This window comes from Ailuropoda melanoleuca, chromosome 16, assembly GCF_002007445.2.
Source record: "Ailuropoda melanoleuca isolate Jingjing chromosome 16, ASM200744v2, whole genome shotgun sequence".
Taxonomy (NCBI): Eukaryota; Metazoa; Chordata; class Mammalia; order Carnivora; family Ursidae; genus Ailuropoda; species Ailuropoda melanoleuca.
Window position 1 is genome coordinate 51648754 of NC_048233.1, and position 13570 is coordinate 51662323.

Here is a 13570-nt window from a genome sequence, read left to right on the forward strand (position 1 = left end):
GTGCCAGTACCATGCTGTCTTTGTGATCACAGCTTTGTAGTACAGCTCGAAATGTGGCATTGTGATGCCCCCTTTTAGTGTATTTCTTAATTAATACAGCCTAATACATGACAAGGATTCGTTATTCAACTTTCCATTAGGAAATTTTTGCAAGCGTTTATCTGATGTATAAAGAAATATTTTTAATTGGAATCTCTGAATCAAGTGGTTTGTTGCTTTGAATGATTTTGTTAAAATTATCAATAAATATTCTTTTAGATGCTTTCAAGAGAGCCCTAGTTATACCATGAGAGATTAATTTTTTTGGATCTGGAGTGTTTTTCAGTTCTCAGGATGTTTCCTCATACATTGTAACTATTTCTATCAATATTTCGTGAGTTTCAACTAATCGGGAGGGATTAATTATTAGTAACTACGAGCAAATTGCCGTAGGATTAGAACATAGGATGGGGCCAGGTTCAGGGGCAGGGATGTGTATACATAACGGAAAGTGAGGATAGAATGTGGACAGATTCTTAGTTACCAATGATGAAATTTGCTTATGACGTAATTATACTGTTCTTAGTGGAATTGATACATTCCTTAATGTGGCTCTCACATCTAGCAGGCACCCCGTTCTACTTTGCTTTCCTTCTCAGCATAATAGGCTTCTTCTACTTTTTCTACAAGACTTGGGCAACTGATCCAGGCTTCACTAAAGCTTCTGAAGAAGAAAGGAAAACGGTGANGCTTTTTTTTTTAATTTTTCCTTTTTTTTTTTTTTTTTTTTTAATAAGAAGGTCATGGCAATGTTTGTATTTGTCATGGTTGCATCTCTAGTGCCTGGCATGTAATAGATGCAGCATAAATCAACAACGTTGAGATTTCTCCACTGTCATGCTCTTTTATTTGTTTATGTTAAAGTTAAAAAAATATATTTTTCTTTTAGTCATACCTACCAAGACTTTTTCAAATATAATTTTGTTAGCAAACATAATCTCGATTTCTTTGTAGTAACACTTAGATAATGATCATTTAGCTTAACTTCCCCAATTGAGTACATGGAGAGTAACCAGTCAGGGGCAAGGTGGGGAGTCCTTATTGACAGAGATGCCCTTCTCTTCTCAGATGTGACACTGTCAGTTGACATGCATGGCTTCCTTTGCTTTCGAATGTTTACAAGTCAGGGAGAGTATTGTCTGTGTTACCTCTAGCCATGTTCCTGAAAGACGAGCCCATGGTGCTTAGAACCATCAGTTCTGGTGTCTACTGATGGGTTTGGTTTCTTTTTTATGAGTGTGTGTGTGTTTGTGTGTGTGTGTATTTTTCCCTAGCACATTATAATTGGGAGATGCTTGCCATTCGTGGAGAGAAGGGGAGGTGTAATTTTTGTGTGTTCTAATTTATTGGCTATGGTTGAAAATGCAGCCTTGAAAAGTCACATTATTTTCAGGTATAGGATGATTTGGTGACAAGTATTCCAAATTGCTTTTCTGGCTGCCTCAGTTTGGAGAGAGAGGTGTGAGAATGGCATATAACCATGCATTATACATACCCTAGTAAAACGTAATCATAAGGTCAAATTTCATGCCTTTCAGAACATCATCACCCTTGCAGAGACTGGCTGTCTGGACTTCAGAACATTTTGTACATCATGTCTTGTGAGTCTTTTTTTCCCCCTGTAGTAAGAAAGCAAATTCTTGGTAACATTTCTCATGTAAGCCTTTGTTAAATCTTCATGGTGTATTTGTACACCTATGTTTTTACCAGGTTCTAATTTTGTATTACTATCAGAATAGTTTTCTGCCTTGAGCGTACGAGGGAATGATGTTTATAGTTTCTTGAAGTTGCCTGTGGTTAAATCTCTCTGAATGATCCGTAGTGTGTTTTGATAGCTTTTTCCTGCCATGAAGCATATATTAGAACTAGCTTCAAGTCAGAGGCTCACGATGACCCTAGAAACCACTTAGTGAAACCTCTCATTTTGCAATTGAGGAGTCAAGGCCTAGAGGGAGGAGGTAACAACTTCCCCCCAAAGTATTGGCAGAACCGGAAATGTAACTCGGGTTTCCTTTTTCTTAATCTGCCGCTCATTCTGCTGCCTGGTACTGCCTCACTTCCCCTTCATCAGTGTGAATAGGCTCTGGAAGTCAAATCCCTTTTAGTGATGGCCTAATCAAAATAGATATTTGGAAGTAGACATTAATAAGGCATTCCAGAGCCTCTACGTGAACGGATGATCTATTTAGGATTATTTGTGCCCATGTCTTTATGACTTAGGAGTAAGATTTTCCTTGTCATTTGTTACCATTTTAAGACACTGATTTTTGCTTAGACCTGTCTTAATTGCTCACTTAGATAAGGAAGCCATTAAGGTCCCTTCATTGCCACGTGTGTAACTCCTGTGTCGCTCGATATGATCAACATTGTCTGTGGACTGGACGGTGTGTAGGTGAGAGATTGCATTTTTGTAGTTAACACTACGAAGTTAAGCATATATTTAGCTATGTGTGTGATTCATAGAAAAAATGGAAGGGCATCGAAGGGGTCCATTTTGTAGCTCTTCTTACCAGAGAATCCTTTCACGATATAACACTTTTGGAAAACTGTCAATGTTGATAATAATAATTAATATCATTTGTACAGTACTTTAGAGTTTATAGAGCACTTTTAAATTTAGTATCCTATTTGATCATCAGGGCACCCCTATGAGGTTGGTATTACTATCTCCATTTTAGAAGTGAAAAAATATAAAAGGTAAACTATTTGCTTGAGATTATTTTAGTAATACCAGTCTTCTGTACCAAATTGCCAGGTTCTTACCATGTTTTGTGACTTGTCTCTCTCATTTACTTCTCCATTTGCCTCCTTCAAAGCTCAGGTAGAAGCCAGAACCAGAGATGATGGGGAGTATTCCTTGTCCTGGCCTGTAGCCCCAAGTTTCATCTGAGTGGTCACTGTAAAAACCAGAGATTTATTATGAGGAACTTCGGAGAAACTATGGTCATTTGTCTTCAACTGAAAATATGCTTTTAAAATCTTGAGCAAAAGGCTGCTTCACAGCCAGGTTTCTTCGGTGCATTTTGATGTTCTTTGCTATTCCTAGAGAATAGGTGACGAGGTCATTCTTAGGGCCCCAAGCTTCATGGACCCCATCCCACCGTAAAGATAGGCTGGTTAGCATTACAGCAGGCAGCTTTGAATGGAAGTGAAAAAGCAACAGTAATGAGCCCATATATTTTCATTATGCTGCATTTAACATAGTGGTCTCACGTGCATCCTCGTGTTTGGTTGCCGCAGGCCTCTGAAGCAGACAGAGGAGATCTTATCCCTGTATTAGAAGCAGGAACACTGGATCAGAGAGGTTCAGTCACCTACCCCCATTCACACAACTACTCATGCGTGAACCTAGGTCTCCCCATTGCAGTGGGTGTTGCTCCTTCTGCTGCGCTGCTGCCGTAGGAGAAAGTGGGGGCATGGTGGTACTTTGTGTCATTAGCATCGAAGCGCTCCCAACTCCAGCGTCAACAGAGCAACGTACACAAGAGTGGGGCTTGGTTGCTTGGCACCCTCCCCCCTGCTTCACTTCTATAGACCTTTCTCAGGCTTCAGGTTGCCCCTCTTTTCCTGTGCTTGGTCTCCTGCAGCGTATCTATTTGCTGCTCTTCAGATTCACTTTCTCTGTTCTCCTGATCAAGTGGATCCTTGATGTTCCAAAATTGTACTTCTTAAACTCGTTACGTGGAAGGAAGGAAGAGAGAGGGTATGATTTGCCTAAAGTCCAGCCTTTTCCCCTTTCTCCAGTGCAGTTATTGGCCATCCTAGAGCTGCATGTGTTTAATAAATCTTATTCTGTCCAAAAATGAAGTCTTCGAGGGAAGCAACAAATAAATATTAGTTCAGTTAACATGGACAGTTGACCATGACATATCAGAGCTGTTTGGTTTGGTTTAATGCTATTTAGAATCAAAGCATAAGCTTATTTACTTTTTACTTTGGTGAAGCCTTTTGACAGAAAAGTGGTTAATAAGATCTTGGTCTGGAAAATCATTGTAAGAAAGTATTAAATATGTTTTTTCTTTTTGATGTAGGTTTTGGCAACCATCGCTATTACATATTCTTCTTATTGTTCCTTTCCATCGTTTGTGATTGGATTATGTATGAATCTTTCATCTGTAAGTATAAATTTTTCTGTCAGCAAGCTCATGAACCATACCCACACACACTTTTCTTGGTAAATTCTTGTATATCACATTCTGACTGGGGGCGATAAACCATACCCCTAATAAAATCAAATGGCTGCCTCTAAGACTCAGCGTTGGGAAGCTGCAAGAAATGCTCGAAGAGGTTAGTTGTCAGCACTTGGCAAGAGATTGCACCTCACCTAAAGTGACCTTGATGAATTTGAGAAGTGATAAACAATACAAATTCATTTAAGGCAAAGTGTGGATTTATCACCTAGTGAAGTGAGGAATAATTAGCTGCTCAGGAACAAAGCTAGGGAAGTGAGACATCAATAAAATGGGAAAAAGAATAGGTTGGTGGTGGAGAGGTTGAGGGTGGGAGGAAGTGGTCACAATCGAGAAGGAACAAAAGCCATGTTCCTTCTGAACGTGCCTGAACGTCCATGCCACTTGGTAAATGTCAAGTCACAGAGCTACTGGGACAACTGTTAGTCATTGAAAGTTTGGAAATAATGACTTGGAAGAAAACCTTAGACCATTTATTCTGCATCCCTGAGAAGGGAGAATAACTTCTCAGTAGCAGTGTGAGCAGGCATTGTAGGGGGCTCAGCAGGGAGTGACATCCGGCTGTTCCGAGGTGATTGACCAAGAAGACCTGGGTTTAAATTGAAGCAGGAAGGATTTGGGTTAGCTCTTAACCATTGCATGGCTACGCTTTGCAAACCTTGGAGTACGTTACCTAACTGGGAAAACCTATAGCGCATGTAGTTCATTTTGGCCTTAACTGTTTATTATTTATTTATTTATTCTGAAGGCTTTGGGAGAATCTGGCCTCACTACGAATCTGTTTCCACCCACCCTCCTGTTGTATTCATGCTCAGGTCTTAGAGTTTGCCAGTAGAATACTAGTTTATTTCCTGAGCTAAAATGTGGAATGATTTGGGAAGATGTTAGGAACGTTTTTTTCTTCTTTATATTCTTTTTCCCTTAGCATCGTAAGTACCACTCCTCCCTATCTTCCCCCTTTCCCCTCTCCAGCATTCTTTAGCTTAAATTTTGTTTAGTTTTTGAAAAATAAATCCTCCTACTCTGTCCCTAAGCCTCCCAGTTCCCCTCCCCAGCAACATCCAGTATTACAAGTTTTGGTTTGTTTGGGGTTTCATTTTTAGAGATTCTTAATATCTATGTGAAATGGTTTCTTTTTTGCCCTGCTGTAGGCCTGGAGAGGGCTTCAGTTACCTTGTCAGCCCCTTTCCCATCTGACACCTTGGGTGTCTGTGATCAGTAGGGAATGCTTTTGTAGCTCTGTGACCATCACCATCTCAAATGGATCTAATAGTCAGAAGGTTGTGGTCCCTGATCTCATTTCTTGTCAAAGGCCATTAGTAATCCTGAGCATTGGAATTCAGAAACCTCTTAAATTATGTCCTGTGGTGTAAGAAGTAAAAGATTTCTTGACAGTTCTATTGAAAGAACTGCCCTTTTAAGGCCTAACAATAAAACATATTCCTGGAAAACCTTTTTAAGCTGGCCTGTGGACCAACTTGTCCCTTGGACTTGATCCTAAGGGAGAGGAGCCAGATTTTACACCACTCTTGTCTCTCCCGCTTCTCTCTTCTCTAAAAATAGTCACCTTTATTTGGTGTCTGTGTCCAGCATAAGACTGTATTGATAAGGACAGAAGTAATTTTCCACTTTCATTCTTTCCAATTTGCTTTCTTATTACATGCATCGGTTCTTCCCTCTTCTTTGTCTTTATTCTCTGGCTCTGATCCAGTTTTTTATATTTCGTTTCTTAGGAATGGTCCCACTTTATAGTCACTTGCAACCGTGTAGACTAGCTGAATGTATTTGGTTACTTTTATCCCATCTGTATTCCGACAATATTTCTTTACACTGAATGAGGACATTGTGTCATTCATCATCATCTCACAGATGGATAAAAGTGAACTTGTGCCTCATTTTTCTAAGGAGGTCTCACTGTCATCCCACCCTCGTGGTTTACCATGGACATTCCTGTTGCTGGAGCCCTGACGTGCGCACTCCTTGTGTGAGCTAGTGGCAGCTACTTCTGGCTCCGTGTGGCCTCTACCCGTTTCATCTGCTGTGAGGTCTGCTTGCAGGGTGGACAGTTTGAAAGTGTCAGCCTCTTACAAGTTACAGGGAGAAAGATTTTAGATCACTGTTAGAAAGAACATTGTAACTGTCAGAGCCATCTAAAGATGAAAACGATCATCTTGGAACAGTAGGAGCCCCTGTCATTAGCCAATGACCACCTGATATGAATGTATTATTTGTACATATGAAAGTTTTATATATTGCGTAAGATAACGTATGTGGCCATTTGTCGCCATATCTTTGACATTAAATCTAAAATCGGTCCTATGAAAATTTCAGTTTGAGGTCATGCTGTATTATCAAAAAAATTCCCAGAAAAGAGCAGTAGAAATCTATAAGCTGGAAAAAAGTAGGCATTCTTTCCCATGCAGCAGCTGTTTCCTCTACCTGCTATTGGAAATTACATACTTTTTTGGTCATATCAGGTGCATGGGATGCATCTTGTCTGCTGTGATAATGAGGAGCTCTAAAGAGTGTAATTTGCCTTAACTTGTTGCCTTGATTGCTACTCTGTGTTGATTGCTTTTAGAATGCTTCTGACATACAGTCATGAAAGATGGTTGGGAACCAAAGGAGACTCAAAAAGAGGAAAAAATAGATTTTTAAGACTAAAATGGACAGACAGGTGATAGTAAAAGTCAGGGACTCATTTTCTTTCTATCCTAGGATCTCTTAAGTGCTGCTTTGGGAAAATGTCTGAAACTACTTAATCAGATTGTCAGAGGCATTTATGAAACCTCTAAGGTGCAAATTTACAGAGTTCTTATTTCAAAAAAAATTTGCCCTTTATATATGGTCATGGTGCCTTCATAAGTTGTTGGCTTCACAAAACCTTGAAGATTGGTTCCCTTACTCCTGCTGCTGCCTACCTGCATTCTCCTTACTGCTGCCCTCAGCTGCATGGCTTAGGGGGTCACGAAGGGCATAGCAAAATCTTCTCTTTTCCTGGGGTGTCTCTCTCATGATTCCCTCACTTGAAGTTTCTCCCTCTACAGGATAAATCATGATGCCAGTGCAGAAGTGCCCCCAGTAACCGCATGCTGTTAGGTTGTGTTCCGATGGTATCTGGGTGCTTATGGGATTTCTTGTGCCTATAGCAGTGGCCTGTTGATCTGAACCCTTCATAAGAGTTTATTCAGTGCTATAGCAGACTCATATCTTGCTGTATATCCTGGATAAGATAAAGAGTTTTCTAAGCAGATATTTATTAAATACAGTTATTCTGCATTATCAAGTCCTTGAACAGTTAAGTTGGGGCCAGTTTATTTTATGCTGAATAGGATGGTTTTAGTGGTGATCTTACAGACCTGTTTTGCTTTTATTCCTTTACTGCCAGCCACCAATGCAATGCTATCATAACCTTCATGAGCAGTGAGGTACCATTTTTTCATCTTTGTTGGTTAAGCTGGCATTTGGAAAATAGCATTCTTAAAGTTGGGTTCTAGTCCATGTTACCATGTCTTAATTTCTCTTCTCCCTGAGTAGAAGTGTAGTGATTTTATCTTCTTGAAGAATGATCACTAGTTTGTTGCCTTTTTAAATAATGAGTTCTTTTTTTTTGTTGTTTTTTTTTGGTGAATTCATAGATTGGTCAAATCATTGTGCCACAACATTCAGAGAAGATGGACTATGGACCTACCTCAATCAGATTGTGGCCTGTTCCCCTTGGGTTTTATATATCTTCATGCTAGCAACTTTCCATTTCTCATGGTCAACATTTTTATTATTAAATCAACTCTTTCAGGTATTTATTTCGCTTCTTATAATGCCTTTGAGTAAAATTTCCAGTAGCCTGTAATAAGGTAGAAAGACTTGAATTTTAAATCAGAAGGCTTTGGGGCCTTAGTTCCACCTCTTTCGCTTACTCTATGGATGTAGGCATGTCATTTGACTCTTGAATTTCAATTTCCTTGTCTGTAAAATGGAGTTGATAATGTTACTCTCCTCACAGGATCGTGTAAAGGTTAGAATAATAAGTTGTTAGCTTGTCCCTAGGAATGATCTAATCTGACCTTTTTATTTTATGGATAGAGTTACAGAGAGGTGAATTGAATTGCTCAGGGTTCCTCAGTAGTGAAATCAGAACTGGAAACTTAGGTCTTCTGACAGCCTAGTCAAAGGCTTTTTTCATCATACAATTAAATCATAAGGTGTTTGAAAACATGATATAAAATATAAAAAGCATCGTGAGATGCTTTCAAAAACATTTGTGAGATGATTGTCTTCCCTCATTTTTTTCCAACACTGTTTGTTATCCTGTTTATTATGCAGTGCTTAAGTGGATAAAAGGGGGAAGAAATGCAAGATCCATCACCAACCAGTGGATGTGGTAATTACACTTCCAGGGAAGGTCACAGCCATTAGAAAGTTCATGCTCCAGGATGGTAGCCACATTCAGCTTCCTATGAAGCTACTGTCCTTTTCCTGCTGCCTGCCTTCCCCTCTGAGCGTAACCTAATTCTTGTTGTTGCTATGGCCTGCCCTCGTGGAATGGACAGCCGTGATCAGTCTGAGCCAATTACTGTAAGACCTCAGATAATTAGAGCATTACTCTTCGAAAGCAAAATGCATTTCACTTTTACAGGGAAGTAACCAATTCTACAATAATAATAATAATAATAAAGAAATAAAGACGACAGACAAAAGAAAAAAATGCTAAGGAAAGAAATGAAGCTGATGACACTGAACTGAGGCTTCGGAATGTTCATCTTCAGCTCCTGTCCCTCTGGTATCCACAGACTCAGGCAGGAAGAATGAGTATTAGCATCATTGATTGTTAATATCTTATAATACCCTATATTTATATGTGCTTTACATATTCCAAAGCACTTTCCTATTTATTTCCTGACAGACAGTTGAGGGGTAGACTGCCAAAGCAGTGTCTCCATTTTACAGATGAGAAAACTAAGACTTCGAGAGGTTGAGTGCCTTGTTTCGGCCACGCAGCTGGTGAGAGGTGGAATGAGAAGTAGAACCAAAGATTTGAGACCTCAATTCTAATTCTCTTTCTTCTTTTCTGGACTCTTAGGACAAGTACAGATATATGTGAGAATATAATATGAATTTTTTTAAAGAAAGCTTAATGTTTCTTATACTTTCTAAGGCAGGAAAAATGGACTCAAAGTTTTGGATAGTTTTCAAATATAAGAATTCAGGGTAAAGTGGTTTTCTTTTTTTTTTTTTTTAAAGATTTTATTTATTTATTTGACAGAGAGAGAGACAGCCAGTGAGAGAGGGAACACGAACAGGGGGAGTGGGAGAGGAAGAAGCAGGCTCCCATCGGAGAAGCCTGATGTGGGGCTCGATCCCATAATGCTGGGATCACGCCCTGAGCCGAAGGCAGACGCTTAACCGCTGTGCCACCCAGGCACCCCGTAAAGTGGTTTTCTTAATAGAACCATTCAGTTGTTTGAAGCCTTCCATTTGCTGACTATTCTAGTGAGTCATGGGTTTGACTGTAGTAGGTCAAACGGAGCATAGAATATAGTAAGAACCATGAACTTTATTCTCACACTGACTGAGATGTCCTTCAAAGTTCTGCCACTTTCCAAGCTGTGTGAATTTGAACCCGTTACTTCACCTCTGAAAGCCTTTGCCCTGGGTATTTTAAATATATTATATCAAATCCTTCAACAATCTGATGAGGGAGGATGGTATGATAATCTGTGTTTTACAGATAAGGACCTTTATGTTTGAGTTGCTGTGAGGATTAAATGGAGTAACTCAGTGAATAGTAGGGTTTTAATGATTTGGGGGTTTTTAAGTCACCTTAACTCTTACCCTTCCCCAAATTATGGATTTAAATGTCCTTTACTTCAGATTAACTTTTTCGGTTGGCCCTTTCTAAAGAGACACTAAGAAGCACACACAAGGTGAGATCCTTACAGTAATATTGACCTTATGTGGTTTTATTCATCTAAAACTTACATGCTGCACGTGTTGAGAGTCTAAACAGGCTTGTAAGCCATGGCTTGAATTACTGAAACAATTATTTCATGACTGTGCTTTGTTGAAGGTTAATATAATAGACACTCAAAAAAATAAGTGCTCGGGGCTCCTGGCTGGCTCAATCGGAAGAGCATGGGACTCTTAATCTCAGGGTTGTGAGTTCAAGCCCCACATTGGGTGTAGAGATTACTGAAAAATAAATAAACTTAAAAAAAAAAAGAAGTGCTCAGCTACTAGATTTACTTTGCCTCGTTTAGAGCTGTTGAGTCATCATCCTCACCATGACCCCTTGGTTAGAAGGCTAGGTTATACTGTCTTCGGAGGGTACTGAATGTTTACCGCTGTCCTGTGATGCACTAAGAGTGACAGAACCTCAGCATAATGGTATTTTTCATGTACCTTCCAACCTTGTTTTGCAGATTGCTTTCCTGGGCCTGACCTCCCACGAGAGAACCAGCCTACTGAAGCAAAGCAGGCATATGAAACAGACATTGTCCCTCAGGAGGACCCCGTACAAGTAAGTCAGCTCTGTTTTGGGCACTGTGTCCTGTGGAGAATGCTAGTCCGGCCATTGGTTTCCCAGCCTACTGCCACCACCCAGGCTGTGCTGCTCTCCTCTAACTTGCTGTCTGGTGGAGTTGAACCTCTTCTTTCTTGGAAGCCTCAGTGACAGGAGGTGAGTGGTAAGGTCATGAGCCCCAAGGTGGGAAGAGTTTGGAACTTAGTCTGCTGGACTCAGCACAAATAGTTAAGTGACTCGGAAGTTTTGCCAAGAGGGGGAATCTCTCTAGTCAAGCCACATGGTCACAAGATTGCATGTTGCTGGCGTGAAGTCAAGGTGAGATAACCAAGCATGTGGCTGAGAATTCCAGCCACAAGGCTCTCTGCGGAAAGCATTAGATGGTGAGCTTTGCCAGGATTTTCCACCTGCCTTTCTATCACCAGTAGTTCTTTGAGCCCTGTGTTTAATGTGCCCATCTGTGTCAGGGAGAAGCCAGTACTTCAGGTTTGGGGTGTGTTTTCTGCACAGCATTGGTTGGAAAAAACCTGTCCTCGGTTGAAAATGAGAGTGTTTGTACGAAGGCTGTCATTTTATGATATGAACGATCAGGCTTTGAAGTTTATCTCCTTGTCATATATCTCGGGGTCTTGGAGGCTCGGAATGCTGCAGAGGTGACCCTGAGCCCTCGGGATTTAACGCTCACTTGCATATCTCATGCGCAGTCTATTTTAAAGCACACTCGTGGTACAAGATGAAACTGTTAGGCTGTTAGACAAGGAAATCAGAGCCTGGGCTAGGACTATGATCTGTATTTAGAGAGGAGTGGAATTGACTTAATTGGGAAGAGATGGCTAAGGTGATGGAGGGTGGCCGGTGGTGCTAAGCTTGTGATGATTGCTTCAGACTGGCAATGATAATAAAGTCCCTTTCTCAGTAGTTTAACCAGAGGAATAAATATTTACTCCACTAAAGGATGAAAGCCTTTGTGACTGAGGTGGACTTTTCAACTGAGCCTTGAAAGATGTGGGGTGGGGCCTGATGGAGAGGACAGAAGGGAATTTCAAGCCCTGAAGAGCCTGAGTGCAGGGCCTGAGATGAGAGAACTGGGGCATGCTTGGGAATTATCGAGTAATAGCAACATATGCTGGTGGAACTAACGGGAAAGCCTTAGAGCTGCTCTGCATCTCGCTTCCAAAAACCTGCCCAAATTAAAGAGTTGTCTTGTTTGTCTTACCATAAGTTACTTTTACTCACTAAGTTGCTTTGGAGCCGCTCTTCCTAGGAGTAGTGATGGTACTTTCCTGACAACTCTCCCAGCAGCAGCAATGGCACAGTCCTCCTTGTGCACAGATGTGTTCTAATGTGTATAGGGGGTTGGGTTTTGATAAGGTTTTGGGAGGACCAGACAGTGTCCAATAGGTAAGATTAATTGGAAGGAGCTCCTTCCTTGTGGCTGGAACCACCACGTTCCAGTAATTCGCCAAAATGACCAGTGCCAAGGGAAAGAGGAGAGGCACACACTGTGTGTTCTCTAGACCTTTTAGAAAGCAGAGTTGTTCCTTTGGCCACATACATGTGAATCTACAAGAAAGGTGATATTGTAGACATCGAGGGAATGGACACCATTGAGAAAGCAACGCCCCACAAATGTTACCACAGCAGAACTGCAGGAGACTACGGTGTCACCCAGCACGCTGTTGGCATAAACACACAAGGGCAAGACTCTCGCCAGGAGAGCTCATGTATGTACATGAGCTCATACATACATGAGTATGTATTGAGCTTATTAAGCACTCAAGGAGCTGAAATAGCTTTCTAAAGCATGTGAAGAAACATGATCAGAAAAAAAAGGAAGCCAAGGAGAAAGGTACTTGGGTTCAACTGAAGGGCCAGCCTCATCCACCCAGAGAAATGCTGCACTTCGTGAGAACCAGTGGAAAGGAGCCTGAGCTGCTGGGACCCATTCCCTCTGAATTCATGGTATGATAGGTCTAAAAAAAGGACAAAAGACCTCTGGACTATTTAAAAAAAAAAAAAAAGTAATTGGAACAAATTGAGGCAGGGCCATGCTTTACTTAGAAAGTTTCGGAAAAACCCACTTTGTTGACTATATTGTTTCTGGCCTATCTGGCCTTTGAGATCATCAAAATGCAAATCAGGGCAATGGGAATGGAAAGAAGGACACTTACTGATGGCAGCCACCATTCCAGTGAGTGGGGGACCCAGAAGGAAATTAAGTTGCTGGGCAGAAGCCAGGGCATCTCAAAATAGGGATTCAGGTCCAGAAATGGAACTGGGCTCAGTTTTAATGTCCTCTAAGCTGGGGAACTGATTCACCTCTGGATTCCTGCTACAGGATCTTCAAAGGAGATTCATTGTGTGTTATAAATTCTCAGTGAATGTTTCTGGTCTGAATGAATGTACAAACAGGAAATGTAGTAAGATGTGTTCTCTTCCTTCCTTGGCAGCCTTGGGTTCACACAGAACCTCGCAGATTTCTTTCAGTGTGGCTGCTTTGGCTTGGTGAAACCCTGTGCTGTGGACTGGACATCACAATACACCATGGTCTTCCACCCAGCGAAGGAGAAGGTCCTTCGCTCCGTGTGAAGAAAAGCAACTCCAGACTCTCCCTCTGACCTGCTTGTGTTTATGTTGATGCCCTGTGGTCTGCAAGGAAGTGAAGGTTCAGAGTTCACCTAAGCCCAGAGGAAATGCAGGTGGTTTTTAAAGCTATTTGGTAAAAGCAGAAGTTCTCAATAAAGGCATTATACTTTAAGATTTAGCAAGATGGACTGTTCCTGAACAATCTTGGCAGACATCTAAAAAAACTTATATTTTT

At 41.0% G+C, this 13570-nt stretch overlaps 1 protein-coding gene across 4 annotated transcripts in view; it reads left to right on the forward strand.

Annotated features, from left to right (window-relative positions):
• The window catches only part of ZDHHC13 (zinc finger DHHC-type palmitoyltransferase 13), a 49925-nt gene extending 36355 nt beyond the window's left edge, over nucleotides 1-13570 (forward strand). For 2 of the 4 annotated variants that reach the window (XM_034645127.1, XM_034645130.1), the window contains 7 exons: nucleotides 599-723; nucleotides 1578-1640; nucleotides 2338-2431; nucleotides 4071-4154; nucleotides 7868-8025; nucleotides 10649-10746; nucleotides 13200-13570. In XM_034645127.1, the coding sequence (XP_034501018.1) occupies nucleotides 599-723; nucleotides 1578-1640; nucleotides 2338-2431; nucleotides 4071-4154; nucleotides 7868-8025; nucleotides 10649-10746; nucleotides 13200-13338 (761 nt within the window). In that variant the 3' untranslated portion in view covers nucleotides 13339-13570. The remainder of the gene's footprint in view (nucleotides 1-598; nucleotides 724-1577; nucleotides 1641-2337; nucleotides 2432-4070; nucleotides 4155-7867; nucleotides 8026-10648; nucleotides 10747-13199) is intronic. The other 2 variants (XM_034645128.1, XM_034645129.1) reach the window with 2 other exon arrangements.